The sequence below is a fragment of the Vombatus ursinus genome, unplaced genomic scaffold (genome assembly GCF_900497805.2).
Source record: "Vombatus ursinus unplaced genomic scaffold, bare-nosed wombat genome assembly UNPS02014861.1, whole genome shotgun sequence".
NCBI classification, from domain to species: domain Eukaryota; kingdom Metazoa; phylum Chordata; class Mammalia; order Diprotodontia; family Vombatidae; genus Vombatus; species Vombatus ursinus.
The window spans coordinates 16,387,014-16,410,759 of NW_020954639.1; the positions used below are offsets into that span (position 1 = coordinate 16,387,014).

The window sequence follows — 23,746 nt, forward strand, 5'->3', positions numbered from 1 at the left end:
CAGTCAATGGTGCTGTCAATTAAGGAGGCCTTTTTGGGAAGGGGACATCTTTCCATTAGAAGTATAACACTGGCTGATGCATCAATTAATTTTGCATAAGCTGCTATATCACCATTAGATGCTAATCTGTCCATTCATAACCCTGAGGTATTGCACTAGGGTCATGCACATGATTTCTGCATCCCGCCCTGAGGATTTATTTAGTACTCAGACCCCTAGCCCTTGCAGCTGTGTCCTCTCAATGACTGCTTTACGGTGGCCAAGAGAGTTGAGCTCTGCTGCCAGACGAGGGGATCTGGAAGAACACATGGACAGATTGCTCTTGTATGCTGAAGCTATCCAATTCCTGTTCCGGTCAGATGGGGAAACAGTGGAAGGATATCTCTTAAGCAATCCAGTTCTCATTGTTACTGATATTACTCATATCTGACATTTTTGAAGGACAGCAGACAGAGATAGGTGTAGGTTGTATAGTTGGAGGTTAAACACTAAAGAATAGATATTCATTTAGGATTTAATCCTGATGGAAATTTATTGATATTGTGACACCAGGCACTCACTGCATGATACAGCAGAGGCATTATTTTCTTCTCTTTGTATGCTATGCCAGGAAGAGAGAGTTACTATGTCAGTTGCATACTAATGAAGGCTTTTACTTAGGATTTTATATTTAAGCTGGGAGGGAGCTTAACAGTCATCTAGCCCAACCTTCTTCTTTTTATCAATGAGGAAACCGAGGCCCAGAGAGGTAGTAAATGGCAGAGGCCAGGATTTGAACCCTGGTCCTCTTACCCCAAATTCAACACTCTTTCTACCAAACCACATGCCTATTTTTCTTTTTTTGTTGTTTTTCATTTTTATTATGGAATCAACAAATATTAAACATAAACATTTCCTTATACGAAGAATAGAAAAAGAAGAATGCATTTGTTGTAAATTTTTGTTACAATTATATACAACACCCAAGCATCCAATGACATCACAAAAATTTAAGTGGGCTATATTTTAAGTAACAGAGGATTACTGACGTAGAAGCCATTTCCAAATCAGTTATCTATGCACTCAGTTAATTTGTTAAAACAATGATAGAAAAGATTGAAATTAATATCAAATTAAAAGAAACAAGAAAAATGAGAAAAAACATATGGTGAACAAGTAAAAGAGTTCCAATCTGATCTTAACAGGCCATTGACTTTTTTTTGAAAAGGAAATGGATAAAGGAATAGACATAAAGCAATTGACATAATACAATTGCCACAACTGGAAAAAATACATCAGGTCATTAAATAAACACATGTTCTCCTTGTCAAGTGAAGAAATATGTCAATAAAAGATAACTCTATGATACAAACTCATTTAAAAAAAGAATAAGACTTGATTCTGGCAATATTACCTCATACAACAAAGATGGGGTGGATCTCACTTGAAGGAACGAGATATATAGCCTGAAGAAAAGAAGGCTTAACGGGACAGGACAGCTGTCTTCAAGTATTTGAAGGTCTGTCAAGGGAAAGAGGAATTAGCCTTGTTTTGTTTAGGCCCAGAGGGCAGCTCTAGGGGTAACTGAATGAAGGTTTCAAAAAGGCAAATCTAGACTTGATATCATGATTTTTTTTCCCTAACAATTAGAGCTATACAAAAATGAAACGTCTTGGGAGCTAGACAGCTTCTCCTTATTGGAAGTCTTCAAGTAAATGGCCACTTGCCAGATATTTTGTAAAGAGGGCTGTTTTCCAGATATGATTGAACTACAAGCTTTTGGCATCCCTTCTACATCTAAAATTCTGAAAATATATGATGCTCTGTGTGTGGAAGAATAATCAGTGAAAATAGCAGTTGAGAAAATATCAGCGACTATCTACCTACATACCTAACTTCTCAACTCGAGAAAATTTGTACATTTATTGAGGATTTGAGTAGGGAACAGGTAGATTCAGGTTTTTGTGACCAAATTTGACAAGTAACCATATGTTGGCCATCACACAACTAAATGAGAAGTGCAGAGAATACAAAATCTCACTCAGCTTGTTGTTCATTGACTATTTTTTAAAAATTTTTAATTAATTTATTTTTAGTTTTCAACATTCACTTCCACAGGATTTTGAGTTCCAAATTTTCTCCCCATCTCATCCCTCCCCCATCCCAAAATGGCATGCATTCTGAATACCCCTAATCTGCCCTCCCTTCTATCTTCCCCCCCTTCTCTTATCCCCTTCCCCTTCAATTTTCCTATAGAGCAAGATAGATGTCTATACCCCATTTCCTGTATATCTTATTTCCCAGTTGCTTGTGGAAACAATTTTTTTTTATCTTTTGTTTTCAAAATTTTGGGTTCCAAATTTTCTCCCTTCCTCCCTCCCCACCCACCCTCATTGAGAAGGCAAGCAACTTGATACAGATTATACATGTGTAGTCATGTAAAACACTTCCATGGTAGTTATGTTGTAAAAAACTAAGTATAATTCCCTTCTTCCTATCCCACCCCCCATTTATTCTATTCTCTCTTTTGACCCTGTCCTTCTCTAGAAGTGTTTGCTTCTGATTACCCCCTCCCCCAATCTGCCCTCCCCTCTATCATCCTCCTGCTCTCTTGTCCCCTTTCCCCCACTATTTTCTGTAGGGTAAGATAGATTTACATACCCAATTGAGTGTGTATGTTATTCTCTCCTTAAGCCAAATCTGATAAGCATAAGATTCACTCATTCCCTCTCCCCTTCTCCATTGTAAAAGCCTTTTCTTGTCTATTTTATGTGAGATAATTTATCCCATTCTACCTCTTCCTTTCTCCCTCTCCCAGTAAAATCCTCTCTCACCCCTTAATTTTATTCTCCAGATATTACCCCTTCATCTTCAACTCACCCCGTGCCCTGTATTTATCTATCTTTCTATCTTTCTCTCTATCTATCTACATACGTATATTTTTTTCTCTCCAACTACTCTAATACTTACAAAAGACTCATGAATTACAAATATCACCTTTCCATGAAGAATATAAACAGTTCAACCTTAATAAGTCTCTTATGATTTCTCTTTCCTGTTTACCTCTTCATGTTTCTCTTGAGTCTTGAATCTGAAAGTCAAATTTTCTGTTCAGCTCTGGTCTTTTCATCAAGAATGCTTGAAAGTCCACTATTTCACTGAATGTCCATTTTTTCCCCTGAAGGATTATGCTCAGTTTTGCTGGGTAGGTGATTCTTGGTTGTAATCCTATCTCCTTTGTCCTCCAGAATATTACATTCCAAGCCCTCCAGTCCTTTAAGGTAGAAGCTGCTAAATCTTGTGTTATCCTGATTGTGTTTCCACAATACTTGAATTGTTTCTTTCAGGCTGCTTACAATATTTTCTCCTTGACTTGGGAATTCTGGAATTTGGCTACAATATTCCTAGGAGATTTTCTTTGGGGATCTCTTTCAGCAGGTGATCAGTGGATTCTTTCAATTTCTATTTTGCCCTCTGGTTCTAAAATAACAGGGCAGTTTTCCTTGATCATTTCTTGAAAGATGATGTAGAGGCTCTTTTTTTGATCATGGCTTTCAGATAGTCCAATAATTTTTAAATTCTCTCTCCTGGATCTATTTTCCAGTTCAGTTGTTTTTCCAGTGAGATATTTCACATTGTTTTCTATTTTTTCATTTTTTTGGATTTGTTTTACAGTGTCTTGATTTCTCATAAAGTCACTAGCTTCCAATTGCTCCATTCTAATGTTTAAGGAAGTATTTTCTTCAGTAACGTTTTGGACTTCCTTTTCCATTTGGCCAATTTTGCTTTTTAAGGCATTTTTCTCCTCATTGGCTTTTTGGACCTCTTTTGCCATTTGGGTTAGGCTATTTTTTAAGGTGTTATTTTCTTCAGTATTTTTTGGGGTCTCCTTTAGCAAGCTGTTGACTTGTTTTTCATGATTTTCTTGCACATCACTCTCAGTTTTTCCTCTACTTCTCTTATTTGTTTCTCAAATTTCTTTTTGAACTCTTCCATGGCCTGGGACCAATTCATATTTTTCTCGGAGGCTTTGGATGTAGGAGCTTTGACTTTGTTGTCTTCTTCTGGTTGTATGTTTTGATCTTCTTTGTTACCAAAAAATGACTCTATGGTCTGATTTATTTTTTCGCTGCTTGCTCATGATCCCAGTCAGTTACTTGAGTTATAAACCCTTTGTTAAGGTAAGAGTCTGCTTCCAGTGTGGAGAATGAACTGTCCCAAACTTTGGGGGTTTTGTGCAGCTCTTTTCAGAGATACTTCCAAGGTGGTATGATCAAGTGTGAGGTGTTTACTCATTTCCTGACCTGTGCTCTGGTCTATGAGTGACCACAAGCACTCTTTTTTGTCTTAGAACTGGGAGGAGGATTTCCTCTCCACAGCCACTACAAGCTCCACCACGCCAGCACTCCTCCTTGCCCCAGGATCGCCACCCAGAATTGTGACCCAGATCCAAGCATGGGCAAAGCAAAAGAGATTCCTGCAATCTCCCTCTGATCAGCCACTTGATTCTCCCTCAGTCTGTGGGCTGGAAGCTCTGGAGGCAGCCACCGCCTCCGGGTCGTGTTCAGGGAATGGCGCTGGAACCCCGCACTTCTCTCTCTCTCACCGCAGAAACAAATTTTTCCTACTGACCTTCTAAGCTGTCTTTGGCATTCATGGGTTGAGAAGTCTAGAATCTGCCACAGCTGCCCGTGATTCAATCCTCTGAGGCCTGCTCTAGGTTCACTGCGGCCTGTGCACCCACACCAAACTGCACTCCACTCCTCCCCGACATGATATATCTTTCCGATCAACCATCCAGGTTATCTTGGACTGGAAATTTGTTTCACTGTCTTTTTGTGGGTTCTGCTGCTTCAGAATTTGTTTAGAGACTTTTTTTACAAGTATTTGTAAGGGTTTGGGGGAGAGCTCAAGCAAGTCACTGCTTTTACTCCACCAGCTTGGCTCCGCCCCTGTTGACTATTTTTAAAAAGCATTTTAAAAGCATTTAAAAGCATGTTAGAATCATAAAAATCCTTGATAAAGAAATAAATGATTCTATGGTAGCAAATGAAATACATCAAATCATAAAACAGGAAGACATATGCTTGTCAAAGGTGTCTGCCACTATCATGGGAATATTCAACATGGAATTCAAAAAGCAATTCCCTATAGGTGGTGAGGTCTTCCAAATTCTTACTCTTTGAATGTAGCATTGTGTTAATTGCATCAAGTTTTAGAACACTGCAAAGCCTCCTAAGTGAAATCTATATTCACTCAAAAAGAAGTCACTCTAGAAATTAGGGAATCTGAGTTCAAATCTCACCTCTGATATTTACTATCTGTGTTACCTTGGATGAATCACTTAACCTGCCTGGGTCTCACTTTTCTCCTCTATAAAATGAGAAGGTTAGCCTCTGACATCCTTTCCAGTTTTCAGTCTGTGATCTTATGAACTATCCACTCATGAAATACTAAGTGGGTGAAATGGGTGAAGAATTCCTTTTGTCCAGACTATGCTATTGTGGGTCCTGACCCTGCCATTTTGTCACCTGCTAATGCCCTCCTATTATGCCCCTTGACCCACTTCTGCTTGAAATTGCAAGCAGCCAAGAATAGGTGTCAACATGTCCAGATCTGCACCAGGATTCTTAGAACTTGCATAACCTCAATGTCCTGGGTTAAATGGACAAACAAGTGTGAATTAAGATCTGCCCCAGACTCCTAGAAAGTGATACCCCACTCCCACTCTTCTCTATCCCCCTCAAACCCTGTTCCCTCCCTGAACCGTGTTGTTATACCCAAGCAAGAGAGTCACCCTCACTAGCAAAATCAATAAACCTTGCATTGGTTTAAATTTTCTTATCTGGTTATTTGGTTATTACATTTCCCCTTGCAATGCAGTTGCATGTATAGCCCTTAGAACTAGCCCATCAGTACAAATATCTTAGGCAGATACTACAGATGGACAATAAAAAGATTTTGAATTGGACAAGAGGTGAATGGGCTGAACTGCACTTGAGATATTGTACACTGCTTTTAACAATCCAAAGCTTCTCCCTGAAACAAAAGCCTATCTTTGTAAAAATCAAAATTCTTCCTGTAATGACAAATCATGACATATCACAGTTTCTGAAGAATTCAAGTTGCCAGTTACCCAAAAGGCAATAGAGAAAAGCATAAGGATTGTAAAAAGGTTGTAGCACATTAGTTTTCAAAAATAGATGGATAAAAAGCAGCACATACAGTATCGCCAGAGAGATATGTTACCAGGAAAGGAAATAGACTGGCTGTGTGGTAAGATAACAAACCTTGTGCTGCATTGCTACCCCTACTCCCTCCCCATAATTTCTAAAAGGCCTCCATCATGTTGAATGTGGAAGATTTTCAGGATGATGTAAATAAGACTCCTTGCTCTGCAAGAGAAGGCACAGATGGGTTGAAATTTACATTCTGGAAAGGAGTACTAACAGCTCTGAAATCACAATTCCAGTGACAGGATGAAGAAGACGCCACCCAATTCCTTCCATCCTTATGTCGAAAAGGAAATCGGCTTCCTCAAATGGAGTAAAATCCTTAACCTAAATTACAATTTTTACCTTTTTTGTTCACCTAACATTTATAAAGTGTTTTCTGTTCTGAACTACAGGAAAGCAAAATATCATCATCATTTTTACTGGCTTGTGGCCACAATGGATTTCATCCAGACTCTAACCAGTGACTCAGTGACTAACCATCTGAGTCACCAGGTTCCATATGTTTGTGTGTTTCAGAGCAGTTCCCAGGCTGAACATTTTATATTTATTTTCATGTGTCAGTACTCATGAACAATTAGCTATCATTCTGAGTTTAGCATGTATGCTGACACGAAGTGACTCTTTCAGATCTCAGGAGAGAAAAACATTCTATGTTCTGCACAAGAAATTTACCCAATAACAGACTTCAACTAGCAAAATATTTGCAGGTGTAAATTTCATACATTTCATAAATTTGGTGGAGGTCCACCAAACTTCTGAGAATAATCATATGTTTTAGAGAAGTAAGCGACCTTAGGGCAGACAATACTTACCTCATCACCTACTTTAACCTCCTCCTTTTACAGATGAAGAAACTGAAATGAAGCAACTTTGCCAATTTCACATAGGTAGTAGATAGCAGAGCCAAGTTTCAAACTGAAGTCTCATGACTTCAGTCTATTTTCCACTACCCACAAGTAATGATGAGAAGCATTCAAACAGCAAAACCTGAGTGGGTTAGTATGCCTATCACTAGATTTGGAATCAGGGGTGGTTGTTGTTTAGCTATTTCAGTCGTGTCTAACGCTTCATGACCCCATTTGGGGTTTTCTTGCCAGAGATACTGTAGTGGTCTACCATTTCCTTCTCCAGCTTATTTTACAGATGAGGGACCTAAGGCAAATAGGGTAAAGTGATTTACCCAAGGCTGCACAGCTAATAAGTATCTGAGGCTATATTTGAACTCAGTTCTTCCTGACTCCAGGCCTAGCACTCTACCCACTGGGCTACCTAGCTGCCACATGAAATCAGAGGACCTAGGTTCAACTACTGATTCTACCTACTTACTAACTGTGCGACCATGGACAAATTATCTTTCTGGGCCTTAGTTTACTCACTTATAAAACGAGAATGTTGGCTTGGGCAATCTCCAAGGTCCTTAAATGCTATGATCTTTCATAATATCTGTGTGTCTTCATGGTTTTCACTGTGGTAGGAACCATATGATTACTGAAGGGTTATTGTAAATGATAGTACATGACTATGTTTATTATTTTCTTTCATTAATAAAATTATGCATTCAGAAATTTTGATTCTATCATTATAGTTACATATTTATTAATTATACAGATAAGAACAATTACTGTTGAGAAAGGACAGTCCTTTATTTTAATTAAATAAATAATAATGAATTAGGGTGGGGGTTTGGACTAATGACTTAATGAAAGAGATCACAAGTTGATTAATGAAAAATAAACTATTCTATCTATAAAATTAAATATACAACAAGGAGTCTAATGGCAGGCCCAAGTCGGGTAATCTACAAGTGAGTGTGGTCAGACCCCATATCCCAAACCCCACTGAACCTGCTACTTGTGAGGCTCATGTCTCTCTATCTTTTCAGACTTGCTTCATGCAGATACAGAAAGATAGGAAAAAGCTAAAGGCATTCCCCTTGCCTTAGATTTTCAGAGCTATGAATTTCATTCTCCTTATATATGAACAGAGCTAAATCTACAACCTGTTTATGTTCCTAATTCCATAATTTTCTAATATTTCTACATCCAGCATAGTTTCTTATGCCTGCCCTTACTTGTCTCTGGGCAGTAATTTCAGGCTACCCTTTACTTGTGCTTGACCATATAAAAGGCAATTCTCTTTCCTTTGCTAACATTATCTCATTAATTCTCTCCACATCCCAGACTAACAGCACCTTACATTTTGGTAGCATTTTTCCAAGGGCCTTTCACATGTATTATCTCATTTAACACATTCATTGTGTAACCTTGTAGGATAAGACAGATCTTTAGTCTCCCGATTTTACAGTTAGAACAACTGAAGCAGTGGGATGATAAGGGACCTGACCATGTGACATGAGTTGTCATGGTCAGTTAATGGCAGAAGTAGGACAAGAACAAAGAACTCCTAACACCTAGTCAAGAACTCTTCACCGGAGACCAGAGGCATAGCCAAATTCCAGTGCACTTTCCCCAGGCTATACAATATGCCAATGGCAAGTTCAGGGATAAAACCTAGATATTTGAGTTAATGTTATTCTTTGAAAAATAAACTTTGCACTACCTAATAAGTATTATATTAGGGTTTCCTTTCCCCAATTTGCAACCTTTGGTACTGAAATTTATCACATTAAGAAAATATATCACAACTATCTTATAATTAGTCAGAGGAAGTCAGAGGAAATAGCAAAATGAATCAAGTTTACTCTTTCTTCCTTATTCCTCATGCTCAGCAAGCACTTTTTGCTCTGGATGAATAGGCAAATGGATATTTCCAAAGCTGTGGTTATACGGATTCCATTCCCTCCTATGACAATCTACAATTTTTCAGGGTGCAGTTATGAGGTATTTATAAATTATTTTAAATTCTTATTTAAAAAGAGATAGTATAGATTTTTATGATTTTCAACATTTGCTAGCTGTTATTTTGCAGTTTCATACAATCTCTGCAACTAGATCATAAGTTATCTAATGGCAGGGGTCTGTTTTCTATTTCTTGTCCTAGGATCCAGATTGGTAATCAAACCCTGAACACTACACAGTGAATTCAAAGTAATGCAAAAGAAATTAATGTAACCATTTACACTGAAAAAACAAAGTGGATGAAAAATTCATATTGCTCAGATTAAAACAAGTAGTAGCATAGGCAACTGACAAGTTAGTTCACGAACATAAATATTTGAGATAAGTGCTACAAAAGGATAATGATCTGGGCCTGGAATTAAACTGATATCAGGTTGGAGTGTAATCAGGAAATTGTGGAGTGCTTTCAATGCTCCTAAAAAAAAGAAAATAAAAGAAAGACTTCTAGTTCATTGGACACTTCCTTTATGGAAAATTTATAGGGAAACAGGGACAAGAATGATATGGGATGGAGTATTAGAGGATTTCAATCTTTTTCACTGGAGTTAGCATTCACAGAGATGAAATATTTTCTCAACTATCAAGTAAAGTGAAGATAAACCATCTGATAACTCACTACATATTGTTTTATGGTTTTTACAATTTATAAGGTCATAGATTTAGGGCTGGAAAGGATCTTAGAAGCCACTTTGTCCAAACCCCTAATTTTACATAGAAAGAAACTAAGGCCCCCACAGGGTCAATGGTTTACCCAAAGTCACATGAGTAAAGGTGGCAGGTTCTAAATGGAAACTCTAGTCCTCTGGCTTCGAATCCATCACCATTTTCTGTGTACCATGCTGCCTTTACGTAATAATTGCAATAATGCTCTAAGGTTTACAAAACATGACACACATACATATGTACATATGTGTAATTGAAAGTTATCCTTACAATAACTCTGTTCAATAGATGTTATTCTTTTCCTCATTTTACATATGAGGAAACTGAAGCTCAGAGAGGTTAAGGGGTGTTTAGGGTTACACAATTAGTAAGTGTCTGAGGAAGAACTTAAATTCAGGTCTTCCGATTCCAAGTTGAACACTCTATACTCTCAACCAAATAGCTACATACATTAATTAACTCAGCTATAACCATAATACAGAGAGATCAGGTAGAATAATGGATAGAGACCTAGCCTTGGATTGAGGAAAATGGGTTCACTTCTTTCCTGCCTCCAACACATACAGATTGTGGGACTTTTAGTAACTCACCTAACTTGGCGGTGCCCTCCCTGCTGCTACTCACAGAACAACTGTCTCTGCATTTCCTCCCCCAATTTCTACACAGTTGAAATCAAAATTTGCCTAATAGTGCCAGTTTGGTGAATAAGTACAGGCATCCCACATATAAGGTTGCAATAGAATTGTTAAAGCTACAAATTATGAGATTTTAAGAGAAATGGGAAGATCAATATAAAGTGATGAAGAATGAAAGTAAGCAAAATGAGAACAATATATTCAATGACCACAATAGTGTAAATGAAACAATTGATAGAGAAGTGGGGGAAGTATGGATATGAGTGTTGCATACTTCGGTATATTAGTTACTGGGTCAGATTTGTTTAGGTTTTTCTTTGCAACAAGGGAAAGTTTGGGGGGAGAGGGGTTTTCTCAGGAAATTACTCTGGTGGAAGAACCAAAGGCATCAATAAAACTTTTTAAAAAGTCATTGTTCAGCCTCAGACACTTGACACTTACTAGCTGTGTGACCCTAGACAAGTCACTTAACCCCAATTGTCTCACCAAAAGGCAAAAAAAAAAAAGTCATTGTTAAGGGAAATGGGAAAAAACATGGAACAGGTAAAAGGTAAATGTTTCAAAATTTAAAAAAAAAAACAAAACTAACAACAAATAAACAACATGGTCCTAAAGAAGAAAATGAGAAGATACCTCCACCCTATTCCATTGAAGATTTGAGAGGTCTATGACTATGGTACATTGCATGTTTTCCTACTTTTTCAATGTATTAATTGGTTTTGCTGTCTTTTTTTTTTTTCTTTAAAAAATATTGTTGGCTATATGGGATGGCTCTTTGGAAGAGATAGGAGAAGGGATACTGAGAGACATATTCTGGTGGTGCAAAAACCAAAGATATCAATAAAATTTATTTTGTCATTGTTAATGAATTATAGCCCAAACCTACTATAAAGTCACTAAATACTAGCTGCCCACAACTACCACTGTTCTCAATAACTTGCCATAAAGCATTACTTTACCTTCTTTGATTCAATACAAATCAACAAACATGAAGTACCTACTATGTGATAGGAACTGGGCTCTGGTGATACAAAGACAAAAGCGAAAGTACCTTTTCTTGGGGTGTTCGTGTTCCAGGGAAAGCTACAACATGAAGGCAGATAAGTAAATCAATAGAATGGAATCTGCAGAATGATGGCACATCACCCAGGAGGGTGGAAGGATCTGGGAAGGTGGACTTTTTGCTTCTGTGAAATCAATAAAAAATGTTCATTGGAGTCTGCTCTGGACTAGTTTTCACCATTTTGGTGTGAGAATGCTGACCTGACCACCCTTCCTATCCTGATGTGTTCACTGATGTTTTTCATTTTAGGTGAAATCATATATGAGCTTAAGCACCAAAATTCACTAAGTTGTATTATTCTACCCTGCTGGTTTAGAAACTGCCAAATTTAATGGACACTCAGAATCTTTTTAATCATGCTCTTCATGGTCGGGAGACTGTGTTCATGCAGCTGATATGTTTTCCCACCCTGTAGGTGTTCAATAAAAAGCAATTGATGACTATCCTCCTCTCCCATCCTCTTAAGCTTGGCAAAGGTCATATTCGTTTTCCTGGCTTCTACCCAAATCTGAAAAATGAAACAGTAATCCTTGGGGAGAATTCTGAGTCAGACCCTTGGTGGAGTACTATGTCCAGTTCTGGGCTCCATAACTTGAGGGGGTGTGGAAAACTTGGAGAGAGTTCAAAGACGAGGGTCATGGATTTATATGAAAGGGAAAACACACACATTATAGATTCTCATATGTCTGGGGATGGTTTAAGAATGTTTCAGCACACCAGAAGTCATACTGAACCTTTTCTCAAGTCCCTTTCAGGCCTAAATTGGGTTATTCTCAAATGTACCAGATTGATTCAGGTTTCATAGTGGCAGCTCAAATATCCCAGAATCACAGTCTCAGAGCTGGAAGGGAGCTGAATGAATTCATTCTCAGAGTACCACAGAACTTCAGAGCTAGAAGCGACCTCAGCAGCCTCCTCCCGTTCATATTTGAGAAAGACCTTCCACCTTAATCATTGGGGAGTTCTCTGACTCAGACCCTTAGGGGATTATTGTGTCCAGTTCTGGGCTCCACAACTTGAGGGGATGTGGAAAACTTGGAGAGAGTTCAGAGACCATGCTCATTAATAAAAAGGGGAAAAACACATATCACAAGTACTCATATGTCTAGGATATGACCTTAGAGGCGTCTGATTTCTTTGAGGAACAGAGTGAGAATTAGGCAGGATAAAAGCAAATGGAAATCCCCTGCTCCCCCTTCATTCTCTTAGAAATCTATTTTGGCCAATGTGCTGTTTTATTTTTCTTGACTAAACATATTTGTTACAAGGGAGAGATTCTATGCAGAGAAAGGTCCTGTGGAAAGTAGCAATAGATAATGCAAAGGAGGGGAATGAGTGTCAATAAGACGTTTTAAAATTCACAGAAGAAATAAACAAGAATTACAGAATGGAGACAGGAAAAGAGACATTTTGTACTACCATGTTAATTGTAATGTGTACAACTTTCTATTTTAAAAAAAACTACACATGACAGTTCAGTGTTTTTATATCATCTCCTTTTTTGTTTTCTAAACAATTGAAATATTTGTGTTTGTTGAAGATAAAACTCAGATTTCAAAAGAGATGTTTGAGGGTGGGGTAAGAACTCTACTGAAGCAATTGACACTCCTTTCTCCTTTTTTCTCAGTCCTTCAGGGCTTTCAGATACCTCAGGGACACAAGCACCCTGAGGCTCCCAGTTGAGCAGCTCGGGTGGAGCATACACCGGGTGTGGCTGGGTGGTGAGAGGCCGAGGAGGGGCTCCCACCAGGACTCCAGAAGCAAGTAGCCCTAGCGCTGAACTGCCGCAGGGAAAAAGCGAAGCCTCCCAGACTCAGCAGCAGGTCCCCAGGCAGCTTAGTAGAGCATCCTCCCGAAGCTGAGCGCTGGGGAGGGAAGAAGCAGCAGGAGGAGAGATTGGCGCCCAGCCAATGGGAACCCGGGGCAGCAGAGCGATCCTTTCCCGCCAGCTGGCTTGGGGGCGGGGGCGGAGCGGTCCCCAGCGACTGGTACCCGGCGCCGCATCCCCCTCCCCTCCCTGCTCCCGCCCCTCCTGCCCATTCACCCTCTCCCAGGAGCTCCGAGCTCCCTTTCTTTCCTTCCTTCCTGCTTTCCTCCGGGAGAAACATGGCTGGGAAGAGAGAGGAGGCGCGAGACAACGGGCGTGGGGTCGTGGTAAATGGAAACTTCTGATTTCCGGGCAGTAGTGAGCGCCCACACCCTCTGTATCTCCTTCATCCCTCCCTCCAGGCCCCTACCCTTCGCGATCTCTTTCCAGATAGGAATCGAATACCTTTTCGTAATCCTCCTCAGGCTGGCTCCTCAGTCCTAGCGATGGAGAGAACCCTTGGGCAGCGCCCAGTGTCTCCAGGGACACTTTGTTTCCATCTTCCAACAAAGACACTCCATCCTTACCCCTAGAAAAACCTACCCAGCAAATACCAAAAAAACCCAGCCCTTTCTTTTTTCTCTCTCTTTTTCTCAATCTCTCCTACACTCCAGACTTTTTTTCTTCTTCTTCATCCACTCACAAAAGCCCCAGCCACCCTACCCTGGTCTTTGACCTTGCCTTTTGTCTTCACTGCTCCAAACCTTGCTAACTCCAGGCCTAGATTTTAGAAATGGGAGTGAGGGGTTAGGGATGGAGAGGATGCAGATAAGAGAGAGGCAGGTGGGTCTGCGTTTTATAATCTTTCCCTTGGATTTTCCTACCTTCCTTTCTGCCTACCTCTAATGCCTTGGTTCTACCGTAAAATTAAAAGAAAAATTCGATGGGATCAATGTAGGATTATGAGATATAGGCAGCCGACCTCTGTTTTACCTGGAGAGCTCCTCCAGGGGTGTGAGGCCCCTGGTGCTTAAAGGTATTTGCTCTGATGTTTTATATAATTGCCATCCACTCTTTCTTTATTCTCCAGCTGTGATCCAGCATGTCCTTAGGTTAAAAGTTGGAGTGGAAGCAGGTTTCCAATGCTAATCAAAGCCCTGCAGCATCTTTTACAGTGTGCCTCATGGCCTATAGAATCACCACTCTGGCCTTGGTATCCCCCCAAAATCTTAGTTTTTTAGGGCTAGGTCAATTCAGTAAATTTTTGTGAACTGAATGGAATCTGTAAGTTAAGGGGAGGTAATATTTACTTGCATAAATGGAGTGAGAAGAAGAAAATGGAAATGGATAGAGACAGGTAGGGACTCCTAGGGTTCTTCAGTTTAGGACATATTGTTCAAATTTTCATTTAACAAGAGGGATTGTGCAAGTGGAAGTCAGTGTGGTTTTAGTGGAAATCTTGATTTGAAGTCAGAGGACCTCAGTTGAAATCCTGGACTCTGCTACTTACTACTATCTGTGTATTAAATTACTACTTACTTGGGTAAGTTACTTCTCTGGGTCTCAGTTTCCTCATCTGTAAAATGAGGGTATTGGATAAATGAGGGATCTAAGAATCTCTTTCATCATCAAAGCTTATCATTCTACTCAAGAAATTCAATAAAAACAGTATACTAAAAGTCTTAAGCTTTAGTAGCTTAAACCTGCACCAAGACTTTTATAGCACCTGGTTTTTAAGACCTCAATTAAAATAATAATGTTACTTTACATTTAGCTACAGTGCTTTAAGGTTTGCAAAATGCTTTACATTTTTTATCCCACTTTGAGGTTCATGGGTCTTGGCATTAAAATTGCTGTTATACACATTTTCACTTAATTGGGTGTGTTTTCAGAAAAGAGCAAACACATTCAAAATTGGGTAATTATGAGAACAATCACTTGGAATGTTTTGGCTTCTGCCTCTAGCAATTAAATTTTCAATCACTGAATTGAAGCTTTCTCCTCCAGCGCAGAATCCACCAAGAAATTTCTCTCAAAATTAATTTCCTTGACCAAGAAACAGCCCAAAGAAAACAACCCTAAAGGAATGAAGATTATAGCATTATTGTTGGGTTTCCCCATTTCCACTATCACAAAAATAAACCAGTATAAAGGGGGGAGGTCTGAGAGGTAAAATTTCTCGAAGCTTAGAGCCAGCTGGCTATAGTGGTTCTGGGTTCTGAGTCGGGATAATATTTAAAACAGCTGATTTAAGCACCTCCCTCACAAAAGACCCTGTAAGGTACATGCTACAGAGGGTCTCCAGTTTAGAGCTGAAAGAGATCTTAGAAATTGTGTACTGTGACTCACTCATTTTACAATTGAGGAAACTGAGGCTCACAGAAGTTAAGAAGTTCTCAGTGTTATACAAGTAGTTAGTGGTGGAGTCAGGATTAGAACCCAAGAATACTTTTCTCCATTTCACAAATGAGAAAACTGGGGTGCAGAAAAGTTAAGTGATTTAGCTGCCTAGAATGGGGTGGGATTCTAACCCTCATTTATCCTGGATTAAAGTCCAACACTATTTACATTTACATGGTAGCTTACTGGGCTACCCTGTGTGACCCTGGACAAGTCTCCCTGGGTCTTACTTTATTAATAAAATGTGAGTGTGTGTGGCCTTGATCATCTCTGAGGTCTTGTTGAACTCTGAAATCTTATGATTTTTATGCCTTTTGGAGAAGAACCATGTAAATGTGTATGTTATGGAGCTCCTGGTGAGGAAATATCCTTATTAGTCCAGATCAGCACTTTCTCTGCAATTTAAAGTCCTAGGGAGTTTTGGGGGGCTCTTAAAGGTCAAGTGACTTGTTATGATCACACAGCCAGTTTATGTTAAGAGCAGGAATCCAGATTTTTTTTTTTACTCCAAGGTTGGCTTACTAGCCACTACTACTTGGAGCTAGGAGGCACAGTAAGTTGTTGTTCATTTGTTTCAGTTTGAGGTTGTCTTGGCAAAGACACTGGAGTGGGTTGCCATTTTCTTCTCCAGCTCATTTTGTAGATGATGAAACTAAGGCAAACAGGGTTAAGTGACTTGCCCAGGGTCACACAGCTAGTAAGTATCTGAGGCCAGATTTGAGCTCAGGAAGATGAGTTTTCTTAATTCCACACCTAGAGACTCTATCCACTGCATCACCAAGCTGCCCAGGAAGTCAGGAAGACCTAGGTGTAAATCCAGCCTCAGACATTTATTAACTGTGTGACTTTGGGCAAGTCATTTCACTACTGCCTCAGTTTCATCTTCTATATTATCTGGGGATAATAATAGAACCTACCTCCCATGGTTGTGGTGAGGATCAAATGAGATAATATTTGTAAAGCATTTAGCTTAGTGTGCAGACATAATTAATGTTAGCTATTACTCCTCTTTCCTTAAGTCATATAACTATTAACATGACTGTTCCAAATAAGATAGAAAAGAAAGTGTGAATAATTTGTATTCAAGAGAAGATAGAAAATAAGTGAGTAATAAATAGCCAGTGTTGCTAAAATGTCACGGCAGACTTGTCTATCTTTTGTTGTTTAGATACTGTAACTTCTGAAGTACTTGGCCCTTTGAGTACTCCCATAAAGCAGGCAAATCACGTATAAAGTGTGATTCTAAATTCCTAAATTCTATTAGGCATATTGGGTAGGCTTCATCCTCAATTCAGTTTGATAATAAATGCAAGAAAAGCACTGGGCTAGGCATTGGGAATAATGACAAAAGTGAAGAGAGCTTACATTCTAATGAGGAAATAGAAGTATGCAAATATAACACAAGGCAATTTGAGCAAGGAGGAAAACAGTAAGAATGCATTGGAGGATAACAGTAAGAACAAGGGAAGAGGTGAGGGAAGATTTCACTGAAGAGTTGGCTTTAAGGAAGATAAAGATTGTGAAAGGTAAATCAATCAGTCAGTCAATGATTATTTATTAAACACTTAGTTTGTGTCACAGCTAGAGGTGTCCATACAAGTAGAAAGACAGCCCCTACCCTCAAGGGGCTTACATTCTAATGCGAAAAGACTACACATGAAAGGAAGCTGAAAAGGTCAGGGGAGAGACTAGCATGCCTTGGGTTGTGTTGGGCATAGCAGAGGAAATTCTGAGTACAGCCTAGAAGGAAATGAGTCATCCTTGGCCTAGACATCCTCCATAAATGGAGGTTCTAGGAGAAACCATCCAATCAGAGGGATGCCACAGGCATGAGTCCAATACATGAATTTCAGGGCTGGCATGAGGCTTCAGGTTGGTAGAGGAAATCCAGTGGGCAGCCCTAAGGTCTCTTTGGATGATTTGAGACCAGTGTTTTTAACCTAGGGTCTGTGAACTTTTGAAGAAGGTTTTGATAACCATTTCAATATAATTGGTTTCCTTTGTAATCTTACATATTTTATGCATTTAAAACATTCTGACAAAGGGTTTACAGGCTTACCAGACTATCCAAGGGATTAATGACACAAAAATTAAGAACCCCTGATTTAGGGAAATATATAGGATGAGGGAGAAGACATTGAGATCAAGGAACAGTTGTCTGTAACATCAAGTTTGCGAAAGGTAGTAATGTGAAAAAATCTAGAAAGATGGGTTAAGTCTAGATTTTGGAGGCCAAGGGGTTTATATTATATACTAGAGGCAATGGGAAAGCCATTGGAAAAGTCATAGCTTTTTTTCCCCCTATGTATGTAATTAAAAGGAAAATATAAAACTAAAAACCCTTAATCTGAGCAGCTGCTCCTTAACACTTAGAAACTGATTAGAGTTTCCTCTTGATTATTCCCAGACACAGAAAAGGAATTAAAAATTCACTGCAGAAAATCCTCATGCAGATGATCCAAAATCATTTGTATTTGCAAAATAAAGTGTCTGCTTTAAAACTGGTCCAATTGTAACATTAGGCAGAGAATTTGGGGGGAGGGGGAGGGTTGGCAGTCTTTGTAAGTATAGGAACTTGAGGAGATCTAAGGATTTTAAATTCAAATGTATTTCATTTTTAAGATGAAACCAGAGTCTGGTTGATTATTATTGTAAGAAGTTTTAATTTGGTGGTCTAAATTGTTATGGAGTTGACAGATAGCAAGAATTAGGGGATAGAGAGCCAGGCTTGGTCAGGAAGATGAGCTCAAACTCAGCCTGTTACACACTGATTCTGCGACCTTGGACAAGTCATTTAACTTCCTAGCTCCCCAGGTAACTCTCAAAGCCCTAAGTCACTGATGACTTGCTAATATGCATCAGCAAAGGGAATTTCCACACCTGTAGCCCCCTACATTGATAAAATCTCAAGTCTGAACCTAAAGTCAGCTAAGTGCTATGATAGACAGAGTGTTGGACCTGGAATCAGAAAGACCTGCATTCAAATTTGGCATCAGACTCTTATTAAGTATTTGACCATGGACCAAATTGCTTAACTTTTCTGCCTCAGATCCCTCATCTGTAAAATGGGAATGATAATGGCCATGGGTTAAGAAGAACATTGATAAGTTTGTCCAGAGGAGGGCAAACCAAGATGGTGAAAGGCCTTGAGCCCATATTGTATGAGGACAAATTGGAGGAACTTGGGATGTTTAGGTTAGAAAAAAGAAAACATAAGGAGGACAGTACAATTAAATTGTAATTGTAAAAGTATTAGTTGTATAACTATTTGACAGGCAGTTGTTAGAGGCAGACTTAATGCCATCTACCTGTTTAAGTTAAGAGGACTTGAACATCACTGAATAGTGAACACAAGGAGATTTACTTTGCCCGAACGCTGCAAGGATACAGTGGCATTTAGCTTCCTTGAATGTTGCTCCCTTGTCCCTCAATCCATATGTAAATGTGTCTGGTCCACAGGGTCAAATGGTGACTTGGTTGGTCTTCAAAAATCCAAGTTGAGAGCCCTGAGTCCATTGAGTGGGACTTTTTATACCCTTAGGTGACCAGGAAGCTGAGTCAAAGGAGGAAGAGGTCTATCAAGTCCCTGGGACAACTTTGTTACCTTTTAGGGGGAAATAACCCCTATTGTGGGAAAATGGGAACCCTAGTCCTACCACAGCAGTTGTGTATGTGTGTGTGTGTGTGTGTGTGTGTGTGTGTGTGTGTGTGTATGTGTGTGTGTGTGTGTGTCTGTGTGTGTGTCTGTGTGTGTGTGTGTGTGTAGAGGAGGAGATTCCACTTTGTTTTGCATCAGAGGGCTGAATTAGGAGCAAAGGGTAAAAGTTGCAAAATGACAAATTTAGTTTTGAAATCAAAAGAAACTTCCTTACAAATACAGTTGTTGAAAAGTTGAGGAAGTTGTAGAATCCTCCTCCTCAGAGACTGTCAAGGAGAGGCCCAATGAGCACCTGTCAAGAAGGTTGTTTCCAGGGTGCCTTTTGGGTATAGACTGGACTAGACCACTGGCATCCCTTCGAGCGCCCCAGTTTTGCTACTCTGTGATTCTATGAATTCTTGTCTTGCATTTTGAAGTGCCACATTTTGTCGTGTATATAAAAGTCATTCCTTCAACTCTCTGCATAAGCTCCCCCCCCCCAAAAAATACCTAATCTGGATAAATTTTGCTCATATGCAAAAATAAATTCTCAGTAAATGCTGTTGGTATGTAAGAAATGGGACTAAGGGTCGAAGTGCTTCTATAATTTTAAGGAAACCTCCTAATAATTGCCTTAAATTTTGTTTTCATTGGTGATGCATTCACCTTTTTCATTTTTGAAATTGGCAATTTGGTTTTCTGTTGTTTTTTTTTCTTAATTAAGTTAATTAGTGGGTTATCTACTATATTGGTTATTTCATAAAACTAACTCCTAGTTGTATTTGTTAGTTACATGGTTGTTGTTTGTTTGTTCGTTTGTTTTTTTGCAAGGCAATTGGGCTTAAGTGACTTGCCCAGGATCACACAGCTAATAAGTGTCAAATGTCTGAGGCTAGATTTGAACTCATGTCCTCCTGACTCCAGGACTGGTATTCTGTGCAATTCTATGGTTTTCTTACTTTCAATTTTATTAATCTTTCCTTTGATTTTCAGAATTTTCTATTTTGGCATTTAATTGGGGATTTTTAATTTGTTCTTTTTCTAGTTTTTTTTTTTTTCAGTTTCATGCCCAATTCATTGAATTGCTCTTTAATCAATGTAAGCATTTAGAGATATAAATTTCCCCTTAAATTCTGCTTTGGCTGCATCCCATAAATTTTAGGATGTTGTCTCCTTGTTGTCATTCTCTTTAATGAAATTATTGATGGTTTTTATGATTTGTCCTTTGACCCACTCATCCTTAAGGATTAGATTATTTAGTTTTTAATTAATTTTATCTATCTTTTTATTGCCCTTTATTGAATATAATTTTTATTACATTGTGACCTGAAAAGGGTGCATTTAGTATTTCTGCTTTTCTGCATTTGTTTGTGAAGTTTTTATGCCCTAATATGTGGTCAGTTTTTGTGAAGGTACCATGTACATCCAGACAAAAAAAAGTATACTCCTTTCTATTCTTATTCAATTTTCCCCAGAGGTCTCTCATATCTAACTTTTCTAAAATTCTGTTCATCTCCTTAACTTGTTTCTTATTCATGTTATGGTTATATTTATTGAGTTCTGAGAGAAGCAAATTGAGGTCCCCCACTATAGTATAGTTTTCCTGTCTATTTCCACCTGTAATTCATTTAACTTTTCCTTTAAGAATTTGGATGCTATGCTATTTGGTGCATATATGTTTCACATTATATTATTTCATTGTCTATGATACCTTTTAGCAAAATGTGTTTTCCCTGATTATCATTTTTAATTAGGAATATTTTTGTTTTACTTTGTCTGAGATCATGATTGCTATCCTAGCCTTTTTTGCTTCAGCTGAAGCAAAATAGATTCTCTTCCAGCTCTTATTTTAACTCTTTGTGCTGTCTTTCTGTTTTAAGTGTGTTTGTTTCTTGTGAACAACAATATATTGTTGGATTTTGGTTTCTAATCCATTCTGCTTTCCACTTCCATTTTTTCCACTTCCATTTTAGGGGTGAGTCCATCCCAGTTACATGCACAGTTATGATTGCTAACTGTGTATTTCCATCCATCCTGTTTTCTTCTGTTTATCCTTCTCTCCCTCTCTCTCTTTTTTTTTCACCCTGTCCCTCCTCAAAAGTCTGTTTTGCTTCTTACCACTGCCTCCCTTAATCTGCCCTCCCTCTTATCACCTTCCCCTTTCTCTTAGCCACTTCTCCTCCTAATTCCCAGTTGGATAAGATGGATTTCTATACCCAAGAGTGTGTGTGTGTGTATATATATATATATATATATATATATATATATATATATATATATATTCTTCCTTCTTTGAACCAGTTCAGATGAAAGTAAGGTTCAAGCTTTGCCACCTCCTTCCCAATTCCCCTTCCATTCTAAAAACTTCCTTGAGTGTCTCTTTTATGTGAGATAATTTCCCCCCCAATTCTTCCCCTCCCTTCTCCTTTCTCCCAGTACATCTCTCTTTCTCAGTCTTCCATTTTTCTTTTGAGATCACCACAATATAATAGACTCATACCCATGCTCTCCATCTTAGTAGTCTCCTTTTAACTGTCCTAATAATGATAAAATTCTTGGGGTTTACATGTATCATCTTCCCATTCGGGAATGTAATTACTTTAACCTTATTAAGTCCCTCATGATTTCTCCCTCATGTTTGCCTTTTTATGCCTCTCTTGAGTCTTCTGTTTGAATGCCAAATTTTCTATTCACAAGTTTAAGTGAATTGGTAGTTAGGAGGAGAGGAAAGGGGATTGGTTAAAATAAACATCTTCGTTTTCAAACCTCTATATTTTGTATGTATCTGTGTGTGTGCCTACTGCTTAAGAATTCTTTATAAAATTATCTGAACACAAAAAGAAATCTAAGTAGTAAGCTATTTTAATGACTCAGGATGAATATTACCAAGTTCTCTCCATTTAGGAGAAAAAAACAAATTCAGATTACTCTTAGTCCTATGATTTAGTGATTTAGTTGTATAAAATGACTCAATTAACATGTTTATTACTTTTCCAACCATGCTATTTGAAAGAGTACCTCCATCAATGACATCATAGGTACACCAAAGTAGTTCTAAATTGTGCTTTCTGTAGAAAGATGAAGTGTACCCTTAAGCAATAATGTTCACATCAGTTTTCCCACCCAAAATCTCTAGTGCACTTTCTCTCCAGATGATCATGAACTCTAAATTAGTATAATCTAAATTAATATGAAAAATTGTTTTTTTAGAACATGCAAATTCAACAGGATATGCAGAGGTAGCATAAGTCACTATGCCTTCCCTCATGAAACTTAGGGTCTACTAAGTGAGATATGATTAATATATACAATTACTGCTCAATATCAGGCAATATGTAGAATGTAAGTTCCTTGAAGGGCTTATTTATTTATGTCTCCAAAACCTAGCAGAGTGTTTGACATGTAGTGCTAAATGAACATTTATTGGATTACACACACACACACACACATGCACACACACACACAAACATGTACATGCACATGTACACATAGATTGCTGAGCAACAGCATGGCATGGTGGATAGATGGTCAACCTCATAGTCAGAAAGATCTGGATTTGAATCCCACATCTGACACATTTTAGTTTTGAAACTAAGGGCAAGTCTTTTAACCTCCTATGGCCCTCCGCTACCCTCTAAGACTAGAAGTTATAGACAAATGGCGATCTTTATCAGTGCAGGGAGTTTCCAAACTAGAGAATTCCCCCAGACTGATATAATCTTAGGTCTAGACCAAAAACAAACACGCAAAAAATCCAAATGGTTAAATAGTATTTAGGGTTAGAAAGCTAGTATAGCACAGTAGATGGAGAGCCAGCTTTGAACTCAAGAAAACCTGAGTTCAAGGTCAACCTCTGAAGTAGACTGACTATGTGAACTTTGTCAAATCACAACCTCTCAGTACCCTGGGCAGCTCTATAAGACCATAAGCTGTGGAATAGTTCCACTTGGGGGAAAGGAGGTTTTCTCCCCCCAGTAGTAATTCCCTATACCAATGAAATCATAAATCTGATGCCCCCTTCCTCCTCATCCCGCACCAATATAGTGCTGTAGAAATTTCAAGTCCCAGGTCCATAAGACCTGGAGTAATTGAGGATATCTTCATGGAAGAGGCAAAACTCAAGCCGGGCCTTAGAGATGAATTAGACTTGGACAGGTGAAGTAGAAAAGGGAAGGAAGGAAACAGATGCACAGAGGAGACACGACGTTTGACTTATTCATGAGACACATGACCAGTCTAGCTCTAGAACAGGGTAATTTGTTCAATGTCAGTTTCTCCATCAATGTTCAATAACTCATTACTTAACATGTCATTGTTCAGTTGTTTAGTCATGTCTGACTCTTCATGACCCTATGGACCACAGCACATCAGACCTGTGTCTGTGGGATTTTCTCGGCAAAGACATTGGAGTCATTTGCCATTTCCTTCTCCAGGGGATCACCTTTTGCCGGAACTCTCTACCTGTCTG

At 38.7% G+C, this 23,746-nt stretch overlaps 1 protein-coding gene across 1 annotated transcript in view; it reads left to right on the forward strand.

Moving 5' to 3' along the window:
- Positions 1 to 13,527: 13,527 nt before the first annotated feature.
- Positions 13,528 to 23,746, forward strand: part of PRTFDC1 (phosphoribosyl transferase domain containing 1) — a 98,395-nt gene continuing 88,176 nt past the window's right edge. The window contains exon 1 of the mRNA XM_027841618.1: positions 13,528 to 13,588. Coding sequence (XP_027697419.1) covers positions 13,541 to 13,588 — 48 coding nt within the window. The 5' untranslated portion in view covers positions 13,528 to 13,540. The remainder of the gene's footprint in view (positions 13,589 to 23,746) is intronic.